Consider the following 13,657-nt stretch of genomic DNA (forward strand, 5'->3'; position numbering starts at 1 on the left):
TGCAGCAGTCCCCAAGCCGCCGGGAGAACCGCCATACATCCAGTCCCTGAGACCCGCCGCAAGACCCAGCGCGGGAAGGAGGACGTAGACCAGTGGTGCCAGATTGCGGTGCCACAAGAAAGTAAGTGCCTCACTGCCACCTGTCCCAGGACATCAGCAGGAGCCCCAGGACATCAGCAGGAGCCCGGGCTGATCCCACCAGACACCCAGTGTGAGCCGCACAGCAGACAATGTGCACCCGGCATTGGCGCAACCAGGCAAGTGAAGGGGCACGAGAGAGAGAGAGCCAGAGGGGGCAGGGCAGCAGCCACAAGGACTCAGTTAACCCCACACGGACCCCATCACCACCCTCTGACTATATTTAGGTGTTCCATGAGGAAAAGTCTTTAAGGTGTTAACAAGGCATCTGCTCCACAAAGACCTGCATTAGTGCCACAACAGCATCATCTTGTGGAGTGAACTAGATAGTGTCACCGCCTTTTCATTCTATCAAGGCGATTACAGTTTCTCTTTATTCGGAATATCGCCCATCCAACTTTTGTTACTTCTTCTAACTAAGTGGATGGTTATTCCACTCCGTCTGTCCACTGCGCAGTGACCAAGGAGAGGCCTCCAATGAACTCCCAAACCCCTGTGCACAGGTCTGTCCTAGGGACAGTGTTTAGTACCAAGACTGGGTACCCAGTAGTGTAATACCGTTTACAGTAAAGTCGTATTCTTGTGTTGCTTTAAATTGCACTGTGATTGATATGACGTGACATAGTGAATGCGTTTTAGTTTAATGTGATTGCAAATTGCCTTAAATTGATATAAATTGATTGTCTTAATTGCGTTAACTAGTGTTAGAGTTTATTAAGCCAGTAGAGTATTTGTGGGTGCACCCCTTTGGTGACACGGCTGGTCCACACGAGAGTGCTGAACCTCTTGAGTATAACTTGCCCCGTGACGGCCCCTTGGTTGGTCTCAATACTTTTTGGTGATCCAGCTGTGCCAGAAAGGAGATAGTCATTATAGTCATTATGGTCTACCGCTGAACTGCTTCATTGTTTATACTTGATTGATTAGATTCTGTTGTAGAAGAAGTGCGTGTTCATACGTTCAGACGAGCCTTATTTTAGCATATTGTATTTACGGTATTCTGTGAAGGTTCACCCCTTTCCGTGTAATACGTGCAATAGGTAGCCCTGTCTGCTACCTGACCTCAGGTATCTCACTTTATCACAAATAAACACCCTTGAACCGTTTCCTTGGCGTGATTCTTGCTCTACTTCCAAGAAGACGAAAAGAGAAGGAAGAGAGGATCAGCTTCCCAGAGTGCAAGGTACAAGGGTTACTGGCTTGTTCATCCCGGTTCATCACACTTCTACCCATGTCAGCGCGAGGCAAATGAATGTTGACGTCTGAGGGCAGCACGGGAAGCTTCCAGTGGAGTGCTGGTATGGCAAAAGCACGAGGAGACCCTGCATACGGAACCAGAAGTGGCGGGATGTGCTTTATCTCCACGGCAATGGGATAGTTTTTCTGCCATCAGGATACTTTTTCCTCTTCTTCTAGCAATATAATTTTCAAATACCCCCAACCGATCTGCAGCAAAGCCCCAGGGGTACACGTAGCTCACGTTGGAACCACTACACTAGAGGGTGGTAGAGTACTGATTACCTGGACCAGGACAGTTTGGAGAGGCCTTGTGGTGGCCCAGTGCTTCTCCAACAGTCAATACCAGGTACAAAACTTGGGAGGCATGAGGGGGCATGGAGGTGTTAGACATGGTACATGCCCTTGGAAAAAGAAGAGTGCGGCAACAGTGAGGAAACTGGAAACAAGATCCCAAGTGGGAGTAAGTATTTCACTTGAAAGTACATCTGAGGAGTGGGGTTTACAGGGAGGGAGGGCAGTCAGCTGAATAGTATTATACTGGGATGCGGTCATTTGGTCTACAGCATGATGGTAGATACTCATTAGGTTGACACCATTAGGTCGACATGGTAAATGGTCGACATGGTTCTAGGTCGACATGGTTCTAGGTCGAAAGGTCATTAGTTCGACAGGTCATTAGTTTGACAGTGTCTAGGTCGACATGGGGGTTTTCACTTTTTTTTGAGCCGACATGTGCCGACAGGCGGTATTTCATGCCCTACCATCCACTAGGGCGTGGTAGGAGAATAAAATAGTGTTCCGAGCATGCCCGACGCATAGCGAGCACAGTGAGCAATGCAAGGGGATGGGGTGCACTTTAAACTGTGTCCATGTCGACTGTGTTGACATTCAGGTAAAAAACTGTGAAAAACCCCATGTCGACCTTTTGACTATCGACCTAGACATTGTCGACTAATGACCTGTCGAACTAACGACCTGTAGATCTAATGCCCTTTCGACCTAGAACAGTGTTTTTCAACTAGTGTGCCTTGAGCTGTTCTCAAGTGTGCCCCCAGATCTAGAGATGCCCAAACCAGTTTACAGCCACCACCACCAGTCCAACTGTTATGTACTGGTCTCTTCTTTTCATGTAAAGGGCCAAGGTATTTTATTTTTGTTACCTGTGGGGACCAGTGTTTTTTATATGGGGGCCAATAGGTTTGTTTTTTTCCTGTGGGGGCATTCTGTTTTGCCCTGTGGGGATCTCATGGTGTGCCTTGGCAATTTTAAAATCTTATTTAGTGTGCCGCTAGGTAAAAAGGTTGAAAATCACTTACCTAGAACCATGTCGACCTAGACCCATGTCGAACTTTTCTCATGTCGACCTAATGGTGTCGACCTAATGACTGTCGACCATCACACTGTAGACCAAATGATCCCAACCCTATTATACCATCCACTTGAACAGCGGGAGGCCCATTCCTCTCTTCTCATTAACCCCTTCACCTCCTCACAGCCTCAGCATGAGCTGCCTGTCTGTCTGCTTCCTGAAGGTAGATTCAAAAAGAGGAGCAGCTAAATTATTAAGGAACAGGTATTAGGTATAGTTCATGGCTGGTGATACGAAGAAAAAGTCATTAATGCTTTATTGGAGATAACTTATGATGAAAAGGTTTTTATTAAGAGTGGGGTAAATAATTAGCCAGTTAAGGTACAGATATGGGTTAAATGTAATAGAATGTAAGAATCAGAGAGTGCAGGAGTTTGTCTGAGAATGGTTATATTTTAAAGTGGCAGTCATTTAGAAGGCAAAAGGTTTTCTTTCTCAATGATTGCAACTTGAAAACTAAGGCCCGTCACAAGCCATTGCACTTCTGGCTATTACATTTAGCCCATGGAATTATTTTGTGATGTTGGAGCTAAATAATGAGATGATGAAAGTAATGATTGTAAAGTGCTTAACAATATTAATGTACATTTGTTATGATCATGCTGAAAGAGATAACAGTTTTGAGGATGGGTTAATTGTTGATGAAAGAATCATATTGTAGGGTGATCAAAAATATCTGTATCTGTATTATATCTATGTATTATATGGAAGTCAATGTGATGTTCTCTATATTGGGTGAGGTAGTCTACTACAGTCAGTGATACTTAACTTTGAGTCCTGGCACCTCTATATCAAGGACTAAAAATATATTTTTCCATCGCCTGCAGTAACATACTGTATGTTTAAAGCTTTACAATGCTGACAGCAGAGCAACTTTATCAAAACAAGTTATTAATTCATATGTCCAGATCTTCATCAATCTTGATTGGAAAATTGTTATATTTTTATGTATGCATGAACCAGTAAAATAATTGCTGATAGATTGCTGTCCTCTCAACAACATCCTTTTGGTATAGAGCAGGGATGGGGAACCTTCGGCCCTCCAGCTGTTGTTGAACTGCACATCCCAGCATGCCCTGGTACAGTTTTTCTATTTGGCCATACTAAAACTGTTGCAGGGCATGCTGGGATGTGTAATTCAACAACAGCTGGAGGGCCGAATGTTCCCCACCCCTGGTATAGAGGAAGGAAGTACTGTTGTCCTCTCTCCACCACATGCCATTGGTAGAGAGGAAGGAATTACTGAAGTCCTCATTCTACCACATACCATTGGAAAAAGGGAAGGAAGTACTACTGTCCTCTTCTTACCACACTCCATTGGTACCGAGGAAAGAAGTACTGCAGTCCTCTCCACCACATCCATTTGGTATAGAGGAAGGAAGTATTGCAGTTTTCATCCCATTGCTAAAAATTAAGGAAGCAATGCTGTCCTCTCTCCATCATGTCTCATTGGTATAAAGGAAGGAGGTACTGCAGTCCTCTCTCCACCACATCCCATTGCTAAAAAGGAAGTACTGCAGTTCTCCTTCCAACTGTCCTCTATCCACCACGTTCCACTGGTATAAAGGAAGGAAGTGCTGCAGTTCTCATTCCAACACATCCCATTGCTAAAAATGAAGGAAGTACTACTGTCCTCTCTCCACCATGCCCCATTGGTATAGAGGAAGGAAGTACTGCAGTTCTCATTACACCTCATTATATTGGTAAAAATAAAGGAAGTACTGCTGTCCTCTCTCCACCACATCCCATTGGTATGGAAGAAGGATGTACTGCAGTCCTATCTCCAACACATCTCATCGGTATATAGAAAATAAGTACTGCAAGCCTCTCACTACCACATCTCATTGGTTTTTGGTGAAAGAAAGTGCTGCAGTATTCTCTTCACCATATCCCATTGGTATAGAGCAGTGATTTTCAACCTTTTTACCTTGAGGCACACTAAATAAGATTTTAAAATTGACAAGGCCTACCATGAGATCCCCACAGGGCAAAACACATTGGCCCTCCACAGAAAAAAAAAAAAAATCTAATGGCCCCCATATAAAAAAACAATCACACTGGTCCCCAGAGGTAACAAAAATTTAACTGAAAAGACCACTAAATAACAGTTGAGCTGGTGGTGGCTGTAAACTGGTTTGGGCATCTCTAGATCTGGGGGCACACTTGAGAACAGCTCAAGGCACACTAGTGAGCCACGGCACAGTGGTTGAAAAACACTGGTATAGAGGAAGGAAGTACTTATTTTGTTGATGACAAGCCTATGTTCAGCAACACACTAAAATGTGTTAAAATAATGAAACAAGCGCCAACTGGTCACCCTTGCAACTGTTCCACCATAAGCATGGAACTATATAGCCTTTCCAGAAATCAAGTCATGCTCAAATGCCGATCATTTCCAAATCAGTTGTATTGCCATGGATGCTCATCAATACAGTCAATATCATTAAATACGATTGTATATATATTCTTCATGCATTTTAGTATTTTGATTCAGGCCTACATTTAATTAACTTTTCTCAGAGTCTGAGAAACAAAATAGAATTCATAAACACCAACGCTCTGAGCTCATTGTTACTCTTTAGCGCATCTTTCACAGTCTCTTTTCACTTGTTAAATCTTGACTGTTCAACAAACACATAAATTTGGGGGAAAGGAGAATGCCCACTCCTCCACCCTGGCCATCAGGTCTGACCGAGTGTGTGTAGGAGAGGCCTCCATAAGAGAGGGCAGCAGGGGAGGTAGTGTCAGAGGAGGAGAGCAAGGTTTCAGTGATGCTGAGAAGGTTAAAAAAGTGGGAGATAAATATAACAAACAATATAGCAAATATAACAAAACCGCTTGACTGAACAGTGTAAATACATCTTGATTTTAAAATGAAGTCAATTGACACATAAAATGCTAATGCTGAGCGTACAACCTTTCTACACAATGGAGAATTTTTCAACATTGACCTCCTTAATGTTAGGGATGACGAGGTTGCCTAGACATGTTGGGTATGCCAATACTTTTGTCTAAAATCATGCAAAGAATCCTCTTGCACCTGCCCTATTTCTTTCTGTAGCTATAAATTAATACAAGGGTGCTGATGGCTCTCGTTAAATCTGGAGTTAATGAACGCATGCACCTGGTTTGGTTCTTCTGATAATTTGATTTGAAGAATTTATTGCCCATAACAACATCCCATGTGAAATAGAATACCCATTTTAGTAAATCCCCCCAAGAGTCTAAATTAAGGACAACTAAGTTGCAATATGCAAAGATCACGGCATTTCATAGTTAGTATATAATAGCACTATTCTTACAAGAGGTTTCTCATCAGTGGGGTTGATTTAGCCCATAAAGGATGCCAATCCTTGGATCAGTATCAGTAGGATCCTAGGATTAGGGGAAATATTTACGAGATTTTATTCCCCGGGTTTGCAGCCTCCAATCCTGGGATTTCGGGATCAAAATGCGCATTTGCCTTGTTTCTGGACGGAAAGTGCAGAGCGCCGGCAGCATTTGGCTCAGGTACTGCCCCACAACTAGGCTATGTAACTGTGTGGCATGATGTCAGGGGTAAAGCTGCTCACCCCTTCAGCTGTGCCCATAAGCTTAAGAACTGCTTCCCACCGTTTCTAAGCATGATGTGGTGTCCTGAGGACAATCCCAAAATAGAGAGTTTTTCAAACTCGAATTCCAGGATTGCAAAAATGTCCCGGGATTGGCCTCCCTATCCAGTACCTTCTCTACCTCCTAGTTGTTTTATCATTGTCTATTGTCATTGAACTGAGTACACTATGTCACTGGATAGTCTACATCTCATTGTCAATGAAGAGTTAATTACTGTATTGGCCTAAATGTAATACAAATACTTTCCTAAAATTGTGGTTTAGAAAAGATCACCAGTATATATATATATATATATATATATATATATATATATATATTATATGTTACATTATATATCTACTTTTTTTTCTTACTTACAGGTTTTAGTATTTTGTGCCTGATTCACACCTGTTCGCTATGCAGCATATATTCTCTGCCTAGCGAACAGGATGCGTTTGCAATGAACGGATGTGTTTGCATACACATACGCTCGCGTGCGGACTCACACCCAAAAAATAATTTGGTCATCAAATGATTTTTCCACTGTTCATAAAGAAAAGTCAGCCTGGACTGAATTTTCAAGCGTACGCTTAACGGCGAATTCGGGGCATTGACGTCATGTGACATCAGCCACTTGCCCCACGCAGGCTTCAACACGCATGCATTCACAGGGTCTATGGTCGTGACCATAAAATGCTGGGTGTTCCTCTGCTTCCACCCTATACCTGCCCCCCAAAGAAAGACGTTGTTCACAGACATACAGTATAGCATCAGCTTTGCAGCACAGCTGACGGCCAATATATCTGTGGATACAGATATAGCATCACTTATTGTTGCTGCACCACAGCTGCCTTTTTGGTGTGCCAATGCCGCTTCTGCATCACTGAATTGCTACGACACGTCATCAATTCGCATTCACTATATGGCTTTCTCACTTCTTTGAAAGGCTTCTGACAGTTGACACTTTTGTAATGCTTTAGGCCAGGGGTGGCCAAGCCTGTCCTCAAGATCTACCAATAGTTCAAGTTTTTCAGGCCACCTGTGGATGTATAGTAGGAATGAAGCAGCAGGTTTGATCATGTGACAGTTAGTAATAACTACAGCTGTGCAGCATCTAGTTGATTTGCAAAATGTGGATCATTGGTAAATATCATGGACCAGTTTGGCCGCCCCTGCTTTGGGCCACATTATATTTGAGGCCATTCTATTTCTATATTCAAGCAAATACATTTGTTTTGGCTTTCTCCCATCAGAATGCCCTTAGCGAAATAAATTGTCATTAAGAGCATCTATAAATTGTATAAAGGCAAATGCTTTACACATCACAACAGCCCACTAGTGAGACATCCAGAAATGCCACCGGGCATACTGTACAGTATATACTAGCCAGCAAGCTGCATTTCCGTGAGTTTTACCTTATATTTTTAAAGCGGCAATCATTCAAAAGACAAAATCAACCTGATTTTGCCTTTAAAATATTTGATGCTCTCAAAATAGACTTGCTGGAATGTATTCACTTCATATAGATTAAAAAAAATAAGATTTCCATAATATTGTTTCTTTTTCTTAAATCATTTTTCAGTCAATGACCTTGCACAGCATTGAAAATGGATGTTTAGATTAACTTCATAATGTTACAGTATCTGTGCTGTATGGAACCTGGTGTTTACCGGTACACCTGACTACCTTGTATGAATGTTTTAGGTGTTGAGTTACTTAGATACCAAAGTTACACTGTCCCTTGAGTGTTTTAATCATCCCTTGTCTGTGGCTTTGAAATTGGCGTGTTGTATGCTACTACAGGTAAATAAATAATCCTTTTCAAAGCACCTTTATACTTTGAGGAGACTTTAGATCTGTATTCTGTGCTTTGAAAAAATCAATGGCAGAATTGCAATCTTGAGACTGGCAGCATTGTTAAGGAGTTTATATATGGACTGCTAATATCACACAGGTTTGTAGCCTATCAGTTCCTCTAAGACAGAAATTGAGGGGTTCTAAAGTTCTTATTCTTCTTCATCCAGACAATTGATCGGATTTAGGTGATAGAGTGATAGAGAGAATCATACATACAAAGAGAGCCTTGGTTATCCTACAGCAGATTAGTTAATCTTTAATCATTCGAATGGAATAGGAATACAGTCTAGTTTAAATGGATGAGTTTGTGACACCTGGTTCTTCAACTGTTAATTCATTTAATACATATAGGGGCATATTTAGTTAAACTGGCAATAACTATCATCTCTTATCACTGCTTTTGTTTATATAAGAGATGTGGTTTTGCAGCAATGTATCAATGTATTGCTTCTGAGGCAGCTGCTCTGATAAGCAAATTTTTACACCTAATGCCAAAATCTATTCTTTAGCCAATCATACAGTAGGTCATGCATGCAAACAAAGAAAGAGAGATCTGATGAAACTAAAAAGATCTACCCACCACCCCTTGTCTTAAATATTCTGGTATGAAAAAGATGAGTTATTCATGCATACATAGACATTTCCTCATTAATATTATTGATAGAAAGCATTTAATAAATAGATCAAAGGTTCAAATGTACAGCTTTGTGTTTTCAACTATGCTTTGCGTGTATAGTGGGGTTTTATGCTTTTCTTTCTACTTTTTGTGATTTGCTTAGCTTCTTATTATCCTACAGGAGTCAAAAATATATAAACTGAACTAAGACCTTTTTTTTGGTATACATTTCTTCTTTATATACTGGTACAGGTATATTTGTTTCACACTATACAATGTGTGCCACCATTCTGTTGAACTATATTTTTCATACTGCTGCCAGATTTTTTGGTATACTGTATGTTAGGAGCCTATGCTATAAACTTAATATTTGCCTAAATTGACCGATTGTGTATTTTACCTTTGATAGTTGCCACCATCTTTCAGTTGTTTTTCCCAGTATTTATGCCCATCGTCTTTTTGTTCCTACCAGAAACTGCTAATTTCCCAAACAATGAAGGACAAGCCATGAAAGATGGGGTGAATCGGAATTCCGCAATTATTGGAGGTATGATAAGTACTCTTGGAAAGTCTTTTTGTGCATACATGCATTTATTGAAGCAATGGTATATAGTGTGTGTGTGTGTGTGTGTGTGTGTGTGTGTGTGTGTGTATGTATATAGAAAATAGATCTATAGAAATATAGATCTATAGAAAGATATATCTATAGAAAGATATATAGATCTATATATATATAACAAATGGGGGGGATCCCCTTCCTGCGCTTACAATGTATGAGCAGCACCTCTGAAGGGTCCTCTGTTCGGCAAGACCCAAATAATAGAAATTGAAAAGTAGATGAGTTTCAGAGGGCGCTACTGGATAATGAATCAATCACTTTAAATTTACATTAACATTTAATAAAAATGTACAGAAATAAAAACCCATGTCAGGGTATCATAAATACACAAATGGTGAACAGTCATAAGTAAGTACAACTCAGTTCAGATGATCAATTCGGTCGAAACAGAGAGCCCAACGCGTTTCGTCATGTCATGACTTCATCAGGGGCAAATATTGCAACCGACAGTAACGGGGAAAACAAAGATTGGTCCTCAAATCGAATGAGATTAAAGGAATTTGCAGGATGAAAAATCACCAAAATATTGAGATCAAGAGCAGTAGCATGCAGCAGGGGTTCACCACAGTGAAAACTATATATTTAAATTATTTTAGCTTTTGTGTGTAGTTGATTTTTTCAGCACAACTAAAAATGTAGTGCTTATATAGATATTATTATTATTATTATTATTATTATTATTATTATTATTATTATGAAACAGGGAATTAATATAAGTATTTGTAGAGATGTAAGAACAAAAACAATTCTAAGTGTGATAAAGTAATACTAACACAAAGACTTTATAATCTAATTGAGCCATTATTACATTATGGCATTATGAATCAATGTACTCTTGTTGAGAGAGAAAAAAACAGTGGGTATGAGTTTTATTATTAGAAATTAGTATTTTTTTATTTCAAGGTAAGAGCTGACCATCCAAATAATTTTTCAATACCATTTACTATTTGCGTTATATTGTTGAAAAACAGTCTAGGAGAAAATACAGAAATAATATACAATTCCTGGCCATCAGTTTATTTTAAAGTAAAAATGAGCCACATTACTGTAGGTTAGGAATTAACATATTTTTTGCTGACTATAGCAACAGTGACACCACCTGGAATTTGAAAGTACTGCAAATATAAGATGTCTTCCTGCATTAACCTTTATAAGCAAAAATACCCCTTGTTCACTTTATGCCTTCATGTATGTATGACTTTTCCTGTGAACTTTTAAAGAATACATTTCCTAACAGTTGTACATAATGTACTGTATAAATATCACAGAAATGTATGCCTTTTTACAATAACAAATTATTGACTATCCCATACAAGTCTGCACTTTTTATTAGGATGGGGAACTTCAAAATAATAAAATAACCATGCCTCTTTCAGAATGGCCATGCCCCCTTACTGGCATCTGGAGTCCCACTCTCCATATCTCCAAAGTTGGGAGGTATGGTGCTGTGATTCAAAAAAGTTTGGGAACCACTGCCATAGTGCATTATTTTGCCAAAGATGCTGACTGCTTCCCATATTAACAAATATCTTTATTATTTCAATGTAGATTCTTATGTCAGTTCTTACTGTACTGATCTAATAATGAGCTTACAATATAGAAAACGATGAAGAATTGCCAAAATATAGTCACATTTACAGTAGCTGATGGCATTGCTCAGCATATATATTTATATCACTTATTTAAAAAATAAAAACTTATTTGCCAATTTGTCAACTGAGGATCGTCTAATAACAGGTAGTCTGTTATATAATATGTTCAGAAACATAGTGTCGTCATTTTAACAATAACTATATATTATGCTTATTTTCCTGCAGGAATCATTGCAGTGGTGATCTTCACTATACTCTGCACTCTGGTGTTTTTGATACGCTACATGTTCCGCCACAAAGGAACCTACCACACAAATGAAGCCAAGGGAGCTGAATCTGCTGACAATGCTGACGCAGCCATCATAAACAACGACCCCAACTTCACTGAGACCATTGACGAAAGCAAAAAAGAATGGCTTATCTAAGAGCAATCAATTTGATAGCCAGTGAGTGGTTTGCGTGTGTTGGGAAGGACTGTGACTCCCCAGTTCTGAGCTTCTGACTTCTACTCGCAAGATCAGCACAGCCAGAGGTCCCCATAGGACCACACAATACACCAACAAAATTACAAATCATAAACTTTGATAAAGGCATTTGAAAGTACTTTTTTTTGTTTACGTTACAGTTGGGGTTTGCGCCTTCTGTATTTCCCTAAAGAAAAACAAAATGTCAGCTTTTAGAGTTTCAGCATTGGTTTGGATTTGTCAGTAATATCTGTATTTTGTGTGTGTGTGTTTAGAGGCAATCTAAATACTAAATCAAGAGGCGGAGCCAGTTTTATAAAGTTTTATAAGCCCTGAGAATATTAACGTAAAGAATCTGACATATCTACGCAGCTGGTTACATATAAACCTGTGAAAGTGTTTATATTTAATCCAACACACACACAAGTACTTGTCCTAAAGTTCATCTTCTTCCTTTCTCCTTTATATAACAAAATACTTTTCATTGCATGCATAAGCAATGCAGGAATTCAGAATGGTTAAGGGTGGAGGATTATCATGCCAATAAAGAATGTATTTGCCATTATTTGTTGCTATACTGTGACAGGTTTAGGGATAGGCAACCGGTGTTCTTGGTATGCTGCCATACCGGCCACTCGAGAGACACACGTTGCCTAACCCTATATGCGGAAATCTAAAGGGAATCTTGGCATAAAAAGAACAAGTTGAATGGTATACATTGCAAAAGAAAATTATACTTAAATATATTGCACCTTTTTCTGATACAATGGCTTGCGCATTTCTTTGTCTCTACACATGGATGTGGTAATGTACTAGGCCTAGTCTAAGTCTTGTTTCCTAGACTACGTGGACAGTTCCTGACAGAACAGAATGAGGCACTTTTATTATCCCCAGTACACAAGCAGCTATTTTGTGCGTCATTGTTTTTATTAAACTGAAGAATGTAGGAAAAATATTAATGATAAAAAAAATGGAGATGTTGGAAATATATATTTGATGCATATTTGAATGCACAATACACACGCATTTTATATATATATATATATATATATATATATATATATATATATGTATATATATATATATATACACACAACCTTTTGTCAGTGTTCCTTAGAATGTATACACACATTTATCTAGATGCAATAATATGTATGATACGCTTCTTCTTTTCACCTTTGGGATAATAAAGCAGAAGGGAGTTTAGGTTTATTCCCAGTGATATATGCAAGGTGGATATAAATATTATAAATGAATTGTACATAAAAAGAGGGTCAATTGAAAAAAAAAAAAAAATGTGTAAGTCTTTTATCTTTATATATCTTTATATAGTTAGACCTGTGCACAAACAGACTACAGCAGTTTTAAATCATTTTGGGTAGCTGACTTATTAATCAAGAGCACTAAGTGGGGGAGAGGGGAATGGCGTCTGTGAGTGAAGACATGGGATAGGCACCCTACCCAAATATATTGCTGATATTCCCAGCAGCTCACAGGATAAATAGTACACCACAATGGAGCATCGCCACTCTAATCTAGTGACCATGCACGCCAGTACCTGAGCAAGCTGTGGTAGTTATATGCAATCATGCTAATGATGACTAACAGCAGTGCTGTATAGCTGCTTCTTGATTCACTGATTACATATTCACCCTTCAACTGATACTTAAATCCTTAGTGTTGTCAGGGTGATTAGGGCGGCGGTGGTCCAGGTGCCTGCTATGCCTACGGCATCACAGTCCAAGAAGCCGGCGGTACTGCTGATTAGGACGGAGGGTAATGCCATCATTGCTGTGCACTAGCGGGAGGGATGGGGGGTAGATGCTAACGCTGCTGCTGATCAGGAGGGAGGGAGATGCCGGCAATGCTATGCGCTAGAGGGAGGGACAGAGGGGTAGAGAAGCCAGCACTGCGGCTGATCAGGAGGGAGATGCTGGCACTGCTGTGCGCTAGCAGGAGGGACATATATATATATATATATATATATCATTCCAAGTGCCCGGCACTCCTATGGATGTCTTTTAGTATGACCCGGTGCCTTCCTTATAGCTTTAGTAAGCTCTTGTAGATGCTGGGATGGATGTAGGCGGCACTCTCGGATTTAGTGAAGCAAAGAAACATTTATTGTGGCTCCAACATGTTTCGGGCGCAGCCCGTCCTCAGGGAACAATC

At 39.9% G+C, this 13,657-nt stretch overlaps 1 protein-coding gene across 1 annotated transcript in view; it reads left to right on the plus strand.

The window, feature by feature from the left end:
* CNTNAP2 (contactin associated protein 2) overlaps positions 1-12,475 on the plus strand; it is a 1,678,538-nt gene extending 1,666,063 nt beyond the window's left edge. The window contains exons 23-24 of the mRNA XM_083188543.1: positions 9,283-9,357; positions 11,247-12,475. Coding sequence (XP_083044669.1) covers positions 9,283-9,357; positions 11,247-11,446 — 275 coding nt within the window. The 3' untranslated portion in view covers positions 11,447-12,475. The remainder of the gene's footprint in view (positions 1-9,282; positions 9,358-11,246) is intronic.
* Positions 12,476-13,657: the final 1,182 nt, after the last annotated feature.

The sequence above is a fragment of the Crinia signifera genome, chromosome 5 (genome assembly GCF_055691185.1).
Source record: "Crinia signifera chromosome 5, ASM5569118v1, whole genome shotgun sequence".
Taxonomy (NCBI): Eukaryota; Metazoa; Chordata; class Amphibia; order Anura; family Myobatrachidae; genus Crinia; species Crinia signifera.